General features: G+C 35.0%; 3 protein-coding genes across 3 annotated transcripts; 1 reads left to right on the top strand and 2 right to left on the bottom strand.

Annotated features, from left to right (window-relative positions):
- The first annotated feature begins 45 nt into the window (after window positions 1–45).
- LOC128390256 (E3 ubiquitin-protein ligase TRIP12-like) lies at window positions 46–10,196 on the top strand. Its single transcript, XM_053349948.1, has 9 exons — window positions 46–186; window positions 330–430; window positions 955–2,552; window positions 2,887–4,434; window positions 4,548–4,629; window positions 4,707–6,460; window positions 6,540–8,746; window positions 8,841–8,987; window positions 9,088–10,196. Exons 3-9 carry the CDS (start codon window positions 986–988, stop codon window positions 9,760–9,762), a joined length of 7,980 nt encoding a protein of 2,659 aa, XP_053205923.1. The 5' UTR covers window positions 46–186; window positions 330–430; window positions 955–985; the 3' UTR covers window positions 9,763–10,196.
- An 80-nt stretch (window positions 10,197–10,276) lies between these two features.
- Window positions 10,277–11,114, bottom strand: LOC128390254 (glycoprotein-N-acetylgalactosamine 3-beta-galactosyltransferase 1-like). Its single transcript, XM_053349944.1, has 2 exons — window positions 10,634–11,114; window positions 10,277–10,552 (listed from the first exon to the last, which is right to left on the bottom strand). The coding sequence occupies exons 1-2, from the start codon at window positions 10,980–10,982 to the stop codon at window positions 10,431–10,433; spliced, it is 471 nt and encodes a 156-aa protein (XP_053205919.1). The 5' UTR covers window positions 10,983–11,114; the 3' UTR covers window positions 10,277–10,430.
- A 183-nt stretch (window positions 11,115–11,297) lies between these two features.
- On the bottom strand, window positions 11,298–17,857 carry LOC128390238 (homeobox protein 2-like). Its single transcript, XM_053349926.1, has 8 exons — window positions 16,487–17,857; window positions 16,078–16,356; window positions 15,161–15,454; window positions 14,721–14,898; window positions 14,133–14,323; window positions 12,902–13,901; window positions 11,661–12,832; window positions 11,298–11,591 (listed from the first exon to the last, which is right to left on the bottom strand). The coding sequence occupies exons 1-8, from the start codon at window positions 16,701–16,703 to the stop codon at window positions 11,521–11,523; spliced, it is 3,402 nt and encodes a 1,133-aa protein (XP_053205901.1). The 5' UTR covers window positions 16,704–17,857; the 3' UTR covers window positions 11,298–11,520.
- Between the last annotated feature and the right edge of the window lie 499 nt (window positions 17,858–18,356).

Consider the following 18,356-nt stretch of genomic DNA (forward strand, 5'->3'; position numbering starts at 1 on the left):
AGAGTTTAAATTTTTACCTTCATTTAATTTTGTCTTTTTCTTTTTAATTTGATCAATTTTTCTTTCTTTTTTTTATCCCTTTGTTATTTGATTATCGTAATTCAATTAGTGTCTTCAAATGATTTTCTAATTGTATAGATCATCTAATTAACATCGTATTGTTAATAATCTCTAGTATGGATTCTGGTAAGTTGAGGCCTTCGGATTTACTTTTCTATTTTTTTACTCTTTTCTTTCTTTCAATTTTGTTAATTAATTGTCTCCAATTCTATTGCAATGTCTAATCATCATATTGTGTTATTAATACTCGTTCTATTTCTTGTAATTAGCTGGATAAATGGCCTGAACTTGTCTTGTGTTCTTTGAGCGAACATCAAAGAAAGAAACCATTTTCTTGTTTTTCTCTAAAACAAGATCATCTTTTCTTCTGGTAAGTGATTGTTGTGATTTTAGAGATTTTTTTCTTCTACTTTTTTGTTTATTTTTTCCATTCTTCTTATGATTAATGATATAATCAACTTCTTAATTAGAATTTGATTTTACCTATTACATGTTTCATGAATCATTCTGGTTACTCATCAAGTTATCCATGAGTTTTACCCTTATTGTTAAGGTCTCATTATTCATTGTACTTACAACCTCTGGAATATTTTTATTTGTCTGCTGGTAACAGTAGCTCTTAACCAGAAATAGCAACAGCATCATCATCATTAGCAAATTCTGGTAATGATAATTTTGTTTTATCTCCATATACAAGATAAAAAAGTATTGTAACAATCGTATCATCATTAATATTAATAGATATTCAATTGTTATTATAGAGTGAAAGGTGGAATGAAATTTGTTTTTTTACTTCCATTTTTTGATTTCCTTCTTCTCTCTTTCTCTTTTGCATTATGTTATTAGTTTCTTCCTATTTGTGTGAAATTCTAATTCTTCTTTTTATTTTCATAGAAAATCAACTTTTCAAGTGTTCTTTTTAACTATGGACGAAGAAGGTTCCCCAGATCCAAAGAATGTGCAATCTTTACTCGAATCCTCACCATCATCTTCAACCTCATCCACATCATCAACATCATCTTCATCTTCATTATCACCTTTAAGTGATGGAAATAATTTATCATCAAAAAGTAATAATAGTAGTCGTGGTATTGGTAACATTATGAACAATACTTCCAAAGGAAGAACCAGTGGTATGATAACCACCATGACCACATCTTCTACTATTAATACTTGTACAACTTCAAGTTCTTCTGGTTCTATAATTTCTGGAGAATTTACAAACAACAACAACAATAATAATAATAATAATGGAAATAGTAACATTTGTGGTGGAGCCCGAAGTTGTTTACCATTGTCACAATTATCGTCGTCATTATCTTCAGGGGTAGGAGGAGGAGGAGCATCAGCATCTTTATCTGTCGCAGCAGCAGCAGCCGCTGCAGCCGCTGCGGCCTGCGTTGGAGGAGGTACAACACAATCTTCATCATCATTATCATCAAATTCTGGTGGAATTGGATCAAGTAGTAGCAGTTCTAGTAGTGCAAGTGGAAGTGGCAGTAGTAGTAGTGTAGGTGCTATTGGTGGTAGTGTTGGTGGTGGAAGTGGAAGTGGTAATGGAAGTGGGAGTTTGATAGGAGATAATGAACCAGATGATAATGAGATGGGAAGATTACAAGCACTTCTTGAAGCACGAGGTTTACCACCTCATTTGTTTAGTGCTCTTGGTCCTCGAGTTCATCATCTTCTTCATCGATCTATGGGTAACAAGACAAGTAGTCGAGCTCATCAATTGATCCAAGGATTACAAGCGACAGGAGATGAAGGACAACAGTTACAGGCTGTGATGGAAATGTGCCAATTACTTGTGATGGGAAACGAAGATACTTTAGCAGGTTTCCCTGCGAAACAAGCGGTACCTGCACTGATTGGGTTACTACGAATGGAACAAAATTTTGATATAATGAATCATTCCTGTCGAGCATTAACCTACATGATGGAATCGTTACCTCGATCATCGGCCATTGTCGTGGATGCGATACCAGCGTTTCTTGAGAAGTTACAATTTATCCAATGTATGGATGTTGCCGAGCAATCATTAACAGCCTTAGAGATGCTTTCTCGACGTCACAGTAAATCGATACTTCATGCTGGCGGTGTACCAGCGTGTTTATCGTATTTAGATTTTTTCACAATTAACGCTCAAAGAGCAGCACTTTCAATAACTGCCAATTGTTGTCAAAATTTAAGCAAAGATGAGTTTTCATTTGTAAAGGAATCATTAACTACCTTGGGATCGCATTTGGTAAAATATCAAGACAAGAAGTGTCTTGAAAGCCTTTGTCTTGCTTTTTCTCGTTTAATTGAAAGTTTCCAACATCATCCGGAGATATTGATACAAATCACTGAGAACAATTTATTGTCCAATATTCAGCAATTACTTTTGGTCTCTCCTTCGATAATCAGTACAGGAACATTCGTAATGGTCATCAGAATGTTGGCCACAATGTGTGCCTCATGTCCACAACTCGCAGTACAATTAATGAAATTAAGTGAGTATTTTTCGATTCTTTTCTTTTTTTCTCTTTTTTCTCTTCTTTTTGTTTCTCTTTTTCTATTGCATCAGAAATTATATCATAGACCAAAGGTGTCACCTTATTGTTTCAAGATGAACTTGTGACAATTAACAAGACACCATCTTGTTTATTTTATTTTATTCTACATCGAGTTTTTCTTTCTTTCTCTCTTTCTTTCTTTGTTCTCTTTCTTTTCGTATTCTCTCTCTCTCTCTCTCTCTCTCTTCTCTCTCTCTCTCTCTCTCTCTCTTTGCCCTCTTTCTATTAATGCCTCTACTTTTTTCTGGTTTTTTTCCTTTCCTTTAATTAGACATATCGGACACTATTCGTTATTTACTTCTTGGTTCAAGTGCAACAAGTGAGTTTATCGAATTGACCACTCGAAGTCCTCAAGAATTATATGAGATAACATCACTTATCGGTGAATTGATGCCAAAGTTACCCACTGATGGGATATTCAGTGTTGATGGTTACTGGATGAGACAATTAAATGTAACACCAAGTGGAGTTACTTGGCAATGGAAAGATGATCGAGGAATGTGGCACAATTATAGTTGCATTGATAGTAAAATGATGGAATCTGCTCATTTGGCAAGTGAAGATGAGATCAGTTTGACTACAATGGGACGAACTTATGTGATAGATTTTAATTCGATGCAACAAATAAACGAAGATACAGGAACTTCACGTTTAATTCAACGTCTAGTCAATAATTCCGATGGATCATCAACATCGACCGGAGTAGTTGGAGGAGGAGGAGGAGGAACAACCTCATCAGGAACAGGAGCAGGAATGATGATGATGTCGTTATCATCATCAACAACATCAACAACATCAGCATCACCAGGATCACTTGGATCATTATCATCATCGGGAGATAATCATCACCATCATCATCATACAAAGATCGCAATGATGAATAGTAGTAGTTTGAATGAAAACGATGCTCGAATCAAATGTTTAAAAGAAGAGCCTGAATTAGCCGAGGCTTTTATCAAAAGTCTTTTTGGTGTTTTATATGAAGTTTATAGTAGTTCGGCTGGACCATCAGTTCGACATAAATGTATTGGGGCACTTTTACGAATAATTTATTATTCATCTTCTGATTTGTTGAGAGTTGTATTGAAAAATCATGCGGTCTCAAGTCACATCGCTGCAATGTTACCATCAAGTGATTTGAGAGTAGTTGTTGGAGCTATTCAAATGGTTTACATTTTAATGGACAAATTACCAGATATTTTTTCAATTTATTTCCGTCGAGAAGGAGTAATTCATCAATTGAAGAAATTGATTTCTTGTGATGGTTTAATTAGTGATGGATCAAGTCCAATCAATACTCTTATTGGTGGATGTTCATCAACTCCATTAGCAAATTCAACAGCAACAACTTTACCAAATAAATCAAGTACAAATTTAAAATCTGAATCTATTGCACAAAAACAACAAAAGCACCAAAAGCAACAACAACAACAACAACAATGTGTTGATCCAAATACTTCATCATCATCTTTACCTTCATTATCTGGAACTTTGATTGGTCAAAATTATGTATCAACATGTTACCTTGAATCTGGAAGTCCAATGCAAAGTTATTCATCTTCATCAATGTCATGTCTTGGTGATGGAAACAGTGATGGAGTTGATGGTGGTGGCGATTCAGCAACAACAACAACAACCACGACCACATCAACATCAAATATAAATGATGAAACAATGACTACTTATATTAATCCAGAAAGTACAATGACTAATTCTGATCCGATTGAAATAACTACAACTTCCAAAACTAAGTCGTCTTCAACTCTTTCTAACAATTGCTCACCTTCATCATCTCCCCAATCATGTTCATCATCTTCAGGTAATTCAAGTGAACATTTTTTTTCGTCTCATTCATTGGAAATCATTTCCATTTCCTTTTCCCCTTTTCTAATAAAATGCTTCATTTTGCTTAATATTTTACGAACCCAATAGTAATTGGATCAATTACAGGAACAAACATCTCTCCAACTTGTAAAACTGGTGATAATACTGTTGATTCTCGTTCATCTCAACTGTAAGTACACAAGTGATTAGAAAGTGAAATTTGCTGGAAATGTAATCGATATAATTTTGATTTTGTTAATTTTTCAGACGATTAAGTGATGTTCTTAAACGAAAACGTAGTTCCAAGAAAGGGTCAACAAGTGGATCTCCACCAGCCTCATGTTCATCGAGCTCCTCATCATCATTGAGTAGCAACAGCAACAGTAATAGCAGCAATAGCAATAGTAACAGTAGCATTTGTGGTGTTGCTGGAAGTATCGGAGGTACAAGTACGACAAGTAACACAAGTAGTAATACAAGTCGAAGTAAGAATCGAAGTGGAATTGATTCATTGTCTATGCATTTTAACAATTGCATTAATTCACCAGCATCGGGAACAAGTTCAAGTCCTTTGGGTGTTAATAGTCGGGGTGGTGATTATGATTCGATGACAGCTCAATTGAATACACTTTTCTCGACTCCATATTTATCGATGCCGTTCTTCCCATATTCAGGAGCGACTAGTGGATCACCTTCATCTGGTAATCCAAATGCAGCTTTAGCTTCATCATCATCGTCATCATCATCACCATCACCATTGACCCCAAACACTAACACCAATTGTTTAACTACTGCTAATGATGCTCAACAAAATTTCAATTCTAATAATAGTAATAATAGTATTACAAGTTTTATGAATAGCAACAGTAACAGTAATAATGTTGGTGTTGGTGCCAGTAAAACAAACACCAATGCAAACACTAGTACCAGTACCAGTACCAGTACCAATATAAATATGAATATGAATATGAATATGAATACTAATGCTAATACTAATGCTAATGCTAATTCAGGATTAAATTCACTTGTTGGATCGTCGTCTTCATTGATATCGACTGGCCAACTGTCTGTCTCACCTCCATCAGCTTCAACTACCTTAGGGTTTGGTTCAGCCGCAGCGGCAGGAGCTTCGTCTCTTGGTAATTCGGCACTTGGACATCATGGTCTTCATGGTCACTCCAGTCATCATCATACTCATTCTCGTGGTCACCACAGTCATAGTCACGGTCATGGTCACGGTCACGGTCATGGTCATGGTCATGGTCCAACAGCTTCGACCTCATCCACAGCAACTTCGTCATCAACAACAAGAGGTAGCAGTCGATCATCGTCTAAATTAAGTTCTGCCGCAGCCAAGACTTCGTCTTTCTTTGCCAATCTTTATCCTGCACGATGGCGACGTTGGAACAGCGCCTCAGGTTCAAATATAATTGGATCTGGTGGCAGTGGTTCCAATTTGAGTAATCGTAAATCGATGTTGATCTCCCAATCGCAAGAACAATTGGGCGGTCATCATCATTCTGCTCACCATTTACACCATGGACATGGTGCTCATGGACATCATGCTCATGGTCACCATGGTCATCATTCGTCTTCTTCCTCTTCCTCGCCTTCATCTTCTCATCATCATGCTCATCATCATTACACCAACCATCACTCACATCATTCTCACCATCATCTTTCAGGTTCTCCTCGATCTCCTCATTCACTCACCTCTTGCTCACCAGCCTCAACATCGGCCTCATCGCCAATGTCTCATGCCAACGGGAACAAGGAAAAGATTCGTATTTGGATTCGAGATCAGGCCAAAATTTTTGTGGAAAAGTATTTCGACAACGAGAACGAAATGAACGAAGCCATGAGCACATTGAATCGTATCAATGAAGCAATGGAAACTTTTGACAATGGAAATGATCTGGATGGATTGAAAGAGTTTAGAAATGTTCTCTTGGATGGAGACATTTCACCATTCGAACTGATTCATTGTGGGATAATCAGTAAATTGATCGGATACTTATCAGGTTTGAAGGATGAGAAGAAAGAGACTAAAGAAATGAAAGAGATAAAAGAAAAGAAAGAAAAGAAAAGAAAGAGACAAAGAAGAAATGGAAGAAATAGAAGAGAGAAATGTCCGAATCCGACGTTTTCTTCATGTTTTCCTTGGATCTCCAGTGGATGATCACAGTGTGATAATGGACGAGAATGAATTGAAATTGGATGTTCGACCAATGTCCACTCTTGTTTGTAAGTTGAATGCTTGTATCTCCCAATTGGAACAATTTCCTGTTCGAGTACATGATGTACTTGGAACCGGAACAGGCAATATAAGAGGGACAAGTGCATTGAAGTTTTTCAATACCCACCAACTAAAGTGTAATTTACAAAGACACCGAGACTGTACAAATTTGAAACAATGGCGAGGGGGAACAGTTAAAATTGATCCGTTGGCCTTAGTACAAGCGATTGAAAGATATTTGTTATTACGAGGATATGGACGAGTTAAAGAGGAAGAAGATGACAATAGTGATGATGATAATTCAGATGATGATTTCGATGATAACATGGCCTCAGTTGTTATGAATCAAGGTCAAGGTCGCCATAAGATTCAATTTTTAATCGATGATAATGTTCTTCCTTATAACATGACAGTTTATCAAGCGATAAGACAATTCAGTTCATCAGACGGAAGTTTCTATACATTTGATGGTAATGAAATCGATAACGATTTTGACTCACCGATGAGCAATTCCAATATGTGGATATCTACTCACACAATTTACTATCGCACTTACAACGAAAGACTTTCATCTTCACCCTCCTCTCCGTTTTCATCTTCAACTGAAGGACGTAGTGGTCGAGGCTTAACGCGAGCGGGTTCTCTTGCAGCGGCCGCACTTTTATCAGATTTGGTGCCTAATACAACAAATTCATCTCCTGGATCAGCCACAAATTTAATCACTCAATATATGAATTGCTCAAGAAATTGTTCAACTCCAACGACTACTGGACAATCGGGAAGTGGCAGCTCTTCAAGTCGTCGATCATCATCTAAATCAAATAAAGCACCAGTAGGATTTTTCCCTGTTTCATCTTCATCAACTTCCTCATCATCATCTTCTTCATATCGTAAGAAAGATGAACTTTGGATTGAAGGTAAAACTCCTCGGATCTCATCAACAGTTTACAATTATCTGATTCCTTCATTGCCAAAATGTGTCAACATTGAAGATTGTTCATTGGAAGTGATGAACTTAATGAGAATCTTGAATGCACTTAATAGGTGTTGGAGTTGGTTCTACAATCTACCAATTAGTTCAAATCCTGCCATATTGCAAAGTGAATTTGTAAATAGTAAACTAACAGCCAAAGCTAATCGTCAACTGCAAGATCCACTTGTAATAATGACCGGTAATCTGCCCCAATGGTTATCCCAAATAGCGTATGTGTGTCCATTCCTGTTTCCATTTGAGACTCGTCATCTGTTATTTTACATAACCTCATTTGATCGGGATCGAGCCTTACAACGATTACTGGACTCGACTCCAGGATTGAATTCTAGTGACACGAGTGAGAGAGTGACCCCTCGATTGGACAAACGTAAGAAGACAGTGACACGAGAAGATATACTTCGTCAAGCGGAATCTGTTTTCCATGATATCGGAAATTCAAAAGCTTTACTTGAGATTCAATATGAGAACGAAGTTGGAACGGGATTAGGACCAACACTCGAGTTTTACGCTTTGGTGTCTAAAGAGATGCAAAGAGCTGATTTGGATATGTGGAGAGGAGAAGCAATTAGTTCATCGAGTGTTATTATGCCTTTAATTTATTCTAATGATAAATTGTCATCTACACGAACTGGACCATCACATCAACGACATCATAATCATAATCACAACCACAGTCAAAATCAGAACCAGAATCAGAATCAGAACCAGAATCAAAACCAAAATCAACAACAACAGAATCTATTTGATTATGAATCAAACGAAATGATGATTGATATTGACCCTCAATATTTGAAAAAGAGTGAGGTCACTAAAGAGATTCGTTATAATAATCAGAATCAAAACTTTCATCAAATTCAGAACCAACAACCTCAACAGCAACAACAACAACAACAACATCACCATAATCACCATCATACTCATCATCAACCACAATCAGTTCAATATATTTATTCATCTGAAGGTTTATTTCCATCTCCTGTTGGTAAATCAACTAAAACAACCTCATTGTCTAAAATTAAGAGTCGATATCGATTACTGGGGAAATTCATGGCCAAAGCTTTGAGTGATTCTAGAATGGTAAGAGAGATAAATCTCATTAATTAACTTGATCATTTGATACTAATAATTTCATTTCTCTTTCTCCTTCTTTCTTCTCTCTTTTCTTGGTTAGATTGACTTACCATTGAGTGTCCCATTCTACAAGTGGATCCTTGGTCAAGAATCTACCTTAAGTGTGTCCGATATGCACTTTATTGATGCAACTCTAGCAAAATCTGTGACAAATATGTTCTTGATTGCACAAAAGAAACAACTCATGGTAATTGTTATACTTTGATTACTCAATTGATTAGTTGATTGATTGATTAACTGATTAAACGATTTACTGAATCAACCATTTTTTATTATTTCATCTCTAGAAACGAGGAATATCCGAAGAGAATCATGACTCATTAACTCTTAGTGGTGTTTCCATTGAGGATCTTCATCTTGACTTTACTCTTCCGGGTTTCCCTGGAATTGAACTTCGTAAAGGAGGTAAAGACATGAGTGTTACATTGGAGAATATCGATCAATACTTACGATTAATGGTTCATTGGACAATGATCGAAGGAGTCTCTCGACAAATGGAAGCTTTTAAAGAAGGATTCGAATCTGTTTTACCCTTAACGCAATTACAAATATTTTATCCGGAAGAATTGGAGCAACTTTTCTGTGGCTCTTGTCACCAAACATGGGACATGAAAACTCTGATTGATTGTTGTCATCCTGATCATGGTTACACTTACGATTCACGAGCAATCAAATATTTGTTTCAAGTTTTATCTTCATTGAACAGTGAAGAGCAACGTAAATTTTTACAATTCGTTACCGGATCACCTCGACTTCCAGTTGGTGGATTGAAAAGTTTATCTCCTCCATTGACGGTGGTTAGGAAAACATTTGAACCTGGAGAAAATCCCGACGATTTTCTGCCCAGTGTGATGACTTGTGTTAATTACTTGAAATTACCTGATTATTCAAACATCGATATAATGAGAGAGAAATTAATCTTTGCTGCTAATGAAGGACAACACTCTTTCCATTTATCATAATCATCACTAGCAAATAAGCTCAACAATTAAGGGATGCAAATAACGACACCAGCAATCCAATCAAATCAACTCTTTAATTAATATAATTAAATCAACCTGTGAACACGGAAAAAAATCAACAACAAATCAAATATCTTGACAATTTTTTCATTTCCGCCCTACTCTTTATCTCTCTCCGTTTTTCACAATTCATTTGGCTTATTCAACAATCAAATCAACAAAAGGACATTAAGATTATCCTATTTTTACCTGATAATCTGCATAACTTTAATCAACTTCCAAGTCTTACCTTTTTTTGCCATTAATTAACTTTAAAGCCTAATGAATATTTTGTGTATAATGTAATATCAAATTGTGACTCTTTTTTTGCTTCTTTAAATACAATAATTGAATTAATTGAATAAAATTTCATTCAAAATCAAAATGCAGAAAAAGTTTATTGGAATCAAATTATTTCAACACAATTTCGAGTAAACAATTTAAGTCTCCATCAAATTGACTAGAGAAGACAAAGTTTATAATCAATTTAAATGATAATTATCATTACTATTAAAACGATTATTTTAAATTGTTTCCATTCGGCAAACCATTTCGAGAAAGCTTTCGATTTAAAAAATAAGTTATCATTGAGAATCAATTGGTTTCCATATTAAATTAATTGTTAACCTTCAACACCAACAATTAAAACCACAGAACAACAAAAAGTTTGTTGCATCAGGGTGGTTCAGTGGGTCCAATCCTTTGACAACGAAACGTTCAAGTGCCTCTTTACTTAACACATAACCAGCACCTTAATTAAAGTAAATCAACAGTAGCAATTAAGTTTCTCAGCCTTACACAACATGCGGACAATTGTGATTAATTTTCTTACCACCAGACATGTACCCTTGGTGGACATAGGGCTTGAATTTACACCCAAAATAAATGGGCTGAGATGAATTCTGACTGGATAGGAAATATCTGAGATTCTCGACAACAACATAAGTATCATCATCGGCTTTCATGAACCAATCGGCCTCATTTAAGTGATTATTGTAAATGTATCGAAAAGCTTCACGAGTTTTAGCCCAAAGTTGATCTCGACCTTCTTCAACGTCCAATTTAACCGTCGGTAAGGTTGAATCGTACGTCGAACTCATGAAAAGTAACTTATTACATCTTTTACCCCAAGTGGCCTTAATGTGACGAGCCTTTGATTGGTAGTTCTTGGGATTGGTCATAATCCAACATAATACTCGAACTGATTGGTAAAGTTCATCAGCAACGGTGTAATCTCCTGGTGAGAAAAATTATCAAATGAAAGAGAGAGAATTGAACTTACTTTTTGTAACGAAATTAAATTTGATTCAATTTGATTAAGTGTGTAAATTGTTTTGTTTTTAAAGAAAATTGAACATGTTGGTTGAGTTTTCATAACTAATTCAAAAAAAAGTTGCGTTTATATGAAAAAAAAAGATGTTGACAAAAAATAATTTATATCAATTATTGATTGATAATTGATTGATTATAATAATAATAATAATAATAATAATTGATCAATGTTGCACAATTAAATTAGATGCTTGGTCAAATATTATATTTGGCCTTATTTTTGTTTCGGATGGACTTGAATCAAAGTGGTAAATCAACGGCAGAGGATGGTCGTTTATTGCACGATACAATTGCTTTTCATTTTCGTTAATCAGATCATTAATCATCACCACTAATTGTTCATCAATAGATTGGATAATAACTAATTAATTCATTTCAGGTAGAAAATTAAACTTGCGTCCATTGGGTTGGAGGGGAAAACCGGTGTGAATGAGGTGGTCGTATGTTTGTATTGTTACCTAAAGATGAGAGAAAAACGAATTAGTGATTAATTATTTATCTAGACAATTATGGTTAACTTTAATTACCTGGAATAGATTGTGGGCCTGATTGTTGATTAGGACTAGCTGAGCTTTTCGATTTTGTTGTTTTACGAAACGGGAAAAATGTACTAGAAAACGAGAATGATGAATGTTTCTTAGTCTCTTGATTCCCTTGATTAACTTGATTACCAAGTTTAGAATCACTTTTACTATTTGATTTAGTTGATTTTTTCTTGTTTTCATTAGTACGACCACCAACTTCTGATGAACTTTTATCACTGGTGTTATTGTTCATATTGTTATTGTGCTTGTTGCTTTTATTGTTATTAAATTTACTTCCAATCGGAGTTCCTGGTGTTGGAGTTGCTGAGATTGGGATTCCACTTCGAGGTGTACCGTTGTTACTTTGATTTGGTTTATTATTATTACCGTTTGACCGGTTAATTTGTTGTTGTTCCTGCTGTTGATTGTTACTACTATTGTTATTGAATGAATTCATTTTAATATTTGGAGTCGCTTGTTGTCCTATTTTATTATTATCACCGGCGACACTTCTCAGGTCATTACAATCGGGAAGTTTGATTGGAGGACGTGGACGTGATGGTATTGGATGGACTAAATTCTGACCATTAAGACCGGGAAAGATTCCATGATTTCGAGATACCAATGGATTGGATGGATGTGGATTCTGCATTAAAAGTGGTGGACTTGTTATTTCTCGTCGAACTGTTAAATTACCAAAACGATTGGGTTCAGGTAAATTTCGATGAGGTGAAAGAAACTGTGGTAATCCATCATTTCCTCCACCAATTCCGATTCCACCTCCACGGTTAATTATTTTGTTTACATTAGTTAAAGGCATTCGATGTATTGGTGGACGGAATAATGATCTACCACTCGACGATAGATCATGTCCATTGGTTTGTGTTTGGAAAAGGTCATGTTTTAATCGTTCGTAAAGTGGTTGATTATTTGAATCTTGACTTAATTTATCCAATTGATGTTTTCCAGATGAAATGTAACCATAATACTGATTTACTTGGGAAGATTGAGATGTCATCGTGCTCGAAGGAGCTGAAGGTGGAGGTGCTGGTGACGATCGTGCAAAAGAAAATGGTAAATTAGAATAGGTTGAAGCCGAATAGAGATCATTGTGACTTTTAGATTCAGGAAACGAAGGTCGTTCATCATCGGGAATGTGTATTCGAGGTCTAACTCTGGATAGAATACAAAAAGAAAACAATTAATTTAACTGAACTATTGTAAGAAACAGTAATTTAAATTACCTTTTAGCAACGGAAACTATGATACGACCGCTATTATTTGATTCCAGTGGACTTAAAAGGGCGCGACCATTCATATGAGAGATTGTATTGCCTTTTGTACCATATTGAAATGTCCTTGGGGGTTTAGGTGGAGGAGGTAAATCTTTTAATAGACTCGAACGATGTTTATTCATTAGATTAATCATTCCATCATCAAATGATCGTTGGAACATCGGATGCGGGGGAAACTGTGATTGTTGCTGTTGACGTTGTAATTGTAGTTGATTAATGTGATGTTGTTGCTTTTGTTGATGAAGATGAAGTTGTTGTTGCTGTTGTTGTTGGCGTCTGATTATATCTGCTGGAGATTCATAGGTTGGCTGACCATCAATTTCATCATCATCAGCTAAGTCTTGATTACTCGTATCTCCGATTAGTTGAGGTGGTGGAGGAGGTGAAGGTGATGAAGGAGGTTTTTGTTGTTGTTTTTGTTGATGATGATGATTATGATTAAGATGATGAACGCTAAAAGCTTTAAGTTGCTCTGGAGCCAAATAGGAAAACGGTTTTTTAGGTTCACATAAAGGGTTGGCGGTAATTTGATAATGAGATGAGGGTTCACGGTCATTTTCAGCTTCTTGATCTGAAGTGGCCACCGAATCTGTACAATCGGAGTCCTGAAAACGTGATGAAAAATTGTTCCCATGGAAATAGTTGTTATTGTTTCCGTTGTTGGTACTTTTGTTGGAAAGATCGTTGTTGTTTGGATTGTTATTGTTACCGTTATCAGAGGGAGTTTCCAAACGAGGAGGTTCCAATGGACGAAAATGTGATGGATTGTGAAGATGATGAGGATGAGATTGGGAATGTTGAGAGCGAAGTTGATGATGAGCCAATTCCATTGAACCAAACATCGCTTTAAACTTCGCTATGCTTGGACGACGTATCACTGTTGCCTTCCCAATCAACTTTTCCTGTTTATTATCATGACTACCTTGATTTTCATTGAACATTATTGAATCTGCAAAAAGAAAACGAGTGAGAATGAGAATGAGAGAGAGAGAGAGAGAGAGAGAGAAATAAAAAGATGAAGGATGAGTTTTAAATGAAAAATATGATTGAACAAAAAAGAAAGAAAAAAAATTTCAATTGTAAGCAATGAAATTTTTAATTCTTCTCTTTATATCATCCATCCCCTTTATCCTTTTTATTTTATCCTTGAAAAGGGTCAACAAATGACCAGGTCACTCACCTGAAGGATGTGAAGGTAATTCTGTGGATGGAGTAGCTGTCATTTTTTTACTCTTCCAAGAGTCAACCAATTGTTTCATATCTTTACTCGGAAAAGTGGCACTCCTTTGAACTCGATAATGAATTTCTGCTTCACTGATACCTGGCGAGCTTTCTTCATCATCAGAACTTGAATTCGCTTCCTCAGCAAACCTTTTTAGAAAGAGAAACAAGAAGAATAAAAAATTAAACGTAAATCATAACAAAAAGAGAAATGAATTAGATGAATGAAAAGTAAATCATGAGTATAACAAGCGATGAACAAAAAAGAGATCATAAAAAACGGGCTAATCTTTGCGTAACTTTTTCCACAAACAATTTATTTCCAAATTGATTGTAAAGAAGAGCGGAAATGTAATCATCGAAATCTATTAACAATCTATTGGCTGTTTCTCATAACTTTCTTATGGATAGTTGACTAACAATCAGAATCAAAATAGCCTTTAAATTGTAGTCAATCAATAAAAAAAACAATCACATTTTATTTCCTCCAATTGAGACACACAAATATAACTTGAATACTTTAATTTCGTAATTTAATTTAACTTACTTATGATATGGTTCACCATCTTCGTCCAAGTTTTCATATGTATGAGCATCAATAACCTTTAATTGTTGCTCGAAAAGCGCAGCAACGGCTCGATAACAAAGTATATACTGTTCCTGAGTCTGAACCATTGCGATCCTTTGTCTCCTCATCTCATGGATGATTTTATATAAACTGAAATCTAAAGAAATAAAAGAGAGCAAAACAATTAATAAACGATAATAGATTTTGATTATAACTGATCAAGGAGAAAAAGGAGAAGCGATTACAATTGATACAAGTATTTTTCTTATTGATTGTAAAGGGAAAAAATCAATTGGAGTTGTAAACTATAAACCCAAGGGTCGATCATCAATCGTTAAGTGTAACTTTTTCTTCTTGGTGCTCGTTTTTAATCGTTAGTCAATAGAAGAAAAGAAAAGAAAACCAAATGACCAACTGACCTTCTTTTAGTTTTCCCGTTCGTAGAAGAGCCCAAACATAATCTATACTACAAATTGTACCCGTTCGGCCACAACCCGCACTACAGTGAACCAGAATTGGTGTTGCCTCAGTTGCTTGGACATCTCTCATTAACCTGACAAGCTCCAAAATCGGTCCGACCGTCGTGGGAACCCCGTGATCAGGCCAAGTTGTATAATGGAATTGGCAAACAATTCGTTCTTTGTTGTCACATGTAATCCTAAAGGTGCGAACCAGAAAATCGGGACAAACTTGTCTCCAATCGATCTGTTGAGCTGTTGAAAAGAGGCGAAGAAAATAAAAGAATCAAATAATAAAAGAAAAAAGTAAAATTAGAATTAGAATTAGAATTAACTAATTGTTCAATAATAATACAACACGATTAGTGTAAAATAATGTATCACAAGAAAATAACAATTCAACCAACGAATTGACAACATCATTAAGTAGTCATGATTGTTGTGAATCAATGATAACAAAAAGATGACAACAATTATGATTTAACCAGAAAAGTTTGAATTGAGTTGAAAAAAGTTGATGAAAAATAATTATACTCATCATGTAGATTATCAACTAATTGTTGAGGTAACAAAATTAATGTCAGTATATCAGTTAATGTAAAAGTAAATCAAGGGCTTCAAGAATTAAAATTCACTGATTACAATCAAAATCATGAATAGTAAATGTCCTTAAAACTATTACACTAATTATGCAAAGTTATAAACGTAAAAAAACCTAAACCAATAAGTTAATTCTGATGTTAATCTAGTGGTAATTATGATTAACTTTGGTGTACAGGTAAATGAAAAACAATGCAGGTAATTTGAATTAATTTAACTTTCACTTGGTTGATTAGTTGAAAAAAAGGGAAAGTTAATTGATCATCTAATTTGCATACCAGTTATATTGCCATATTGCTGTTCCTGATCATTAACTGCAGGCCAATAAGTTTCACATTTATATTTTCCCGATTCGGTTTCATTACAGGCCATTACGATGACCCGAACCTCACATTCCCAAATTAAACGCCAAAAATCAACAACGGTATTAGGAAGTGGACCTTGAGAAGCGACATAGGCACAGGCCGATCCCGTTGATCCACGAACAAAATTGGCGTTAACATAATCGGACCCAGGAACACCAGGGTATTCACTTAGAATCACTCGGCTATAATCATCTAGAAGAAAAAGAAATCAGAGAATTGGATTAGTTATTAGAATCAAGTTTTCATTTTTGTTTCTTTCTTTCGCTGATCAATTTACAAGTTTGAAACAATTAGTTAATCGGAAGAGGAATTAGATACTTACATGGAAGAATATCTTTGTATCGATTTTTCCTTCTATTAACGTCTTTAAGTCCATGTTTACAGGCGTAGAAATTTTCACGTTTAAGAGATTCAGTTAATTCTTTGAGAGATTGAAATTCAATTGCATATAAATCTTCATCATCATTGGGACATTTGCGTCTCTCCTCCAGCGTTTCAAAGTGATTGAGAAAATTTCTCAATATTGTTTTCAAGCTCATGTTTGTTGTTGTTTTTTGGTTTCTTTTGGTGTTGTTTTTATCGTATCAACAATTAAACTTTAACATGGAAACAAAAACAACAATAAGTTGATGGAAGTATCCGATAAACGTTAACATCCAAAACATAAACAGAATGTGGATCAACAGGAGAGAGAGAGAGAGAGAGAGAGAGAGAGAGAAGAAGAAGAAGAAGAAGAAGAAGAAAACAATTTCTAGAGAATAGAAAAAAGAGAAATTCCTTTGGAGAAATAGAAAATTATCACTAAGATATTATGTTGATGTTCGGTCGCAATTCGTTGATGGTAAATCTCTCTGAACTGATGATGGAACAAAATTCACAATGATTATGATGTATTAATAAGATGAAGATGAAGAAAATGAGAAAAAAAGACTTGAAGAAAAAGAAGAGAATCCAAGCGATGGGAGAAGAAAAAAAAAGAAGATGGAAGATGAAGAAAACTAGCAACTTGTACTTAAGTCAAGTCTATGGTAAGAGAATCAAGAGAGAAGAAAAAAAAAAGATGACGACTAACTGCTAGCAAAGTAGTTAGCACAGTTTCTTTTCTCCAAATTACCTGGACCAGGAGCGAAAGATTTGAAACAACAATGATGATGAAAGAAGAAGATGATGATAAGGTGTGAAGCGAATGAGAGAGAGAGAGAGAAAAATTGAATTTTAAAACAATTTATTTCCAATTTTGAATGTTGATTGGAATCGACGGAACAATATTCGTTTAATGTTGTCTTTTTGTTAATTCTTGTTTTTGTTGTGGTTGTCGTTGGAAGTGAAGCTTTGTTGATGTTAATTATTGGTACGTTGATGATGGCAGTACAATGATGATCACAATAGTCAAAGAATAACAAAAAAAAACAAACAATTAAACAGAGGGAGAAGGGGATAGGAGAGAGAGAGAAAAGAAAAAAAAAGAAAGTTGAGAGAGAGGAAACCGGGCCAAAAAACAATGCTTAGATTGGAATGTTGTACAGTGAGAAGAGAAGGAGCGATGAGAGAGAGAGAGATGAAGAAATGTTAAGAAAAAAGGTAAGAAAGAGAGAAAGAGAGGAGAGAGAAAAGGAAAGTGAGGCTTGAAGCACGCATTTGATTTCCTCTCTACCGATGTTTTCTTATGGTTGAAGATTTTTCTCTTCTCTTCTTCCTCTCTCTCTCTCTCTCCCTGTGGACGAAGTTATTGTCACCCAACGATGGAAATGATTGCAACTGATGATCCCACGATTCGAATGAAACGATTTACAGTTTATTGTTTGTTGACAAATTAAACAAAATCTTATTCCAATTTGTTTTTCTCTTTAATTTTTTCTTCCTTTTTTCATTGTCAACAATTAGTAAAACTTCAATTGTCCATCAATTTTGTGTTTTCTGGTCGCGATTCCATCATCAAGATTGACAGTAGGAAACGCTTTTCATAATGATCGTTGTCGATCAATAAAACGATCGACAATGAATAATGAGATTTTAACAATAAGGGTGAAAAACTCATGGATAACTTAATGAGTAACCAGAATGATCCACGAAACATGTAATAGGTAAAATCAAATTCTAATTAAGAAGTTGATTATCTCATTAATCATTACGTATTAATTATGTTAATTAAATAGCAAAAATTACTTTTATTTCATTTCCATTAACTAACT

Source organism: Panonychus citri, unplaced genomic scaffold (assembly GCF_014898815.1).
Source record: "Panonychus citri isolate SS breed McGregor unplaced genomic scaffold, ASM1489881v1 Contig00116, whole genome shotgun sequence".
In the NCBI taxonomy this organism is placed as follows: Eukaryota; Metazoa; Arthropoda; class Arachnida; order Trombidiformes; family Tetranychidae; genus Panonychus; species Panonychus citri.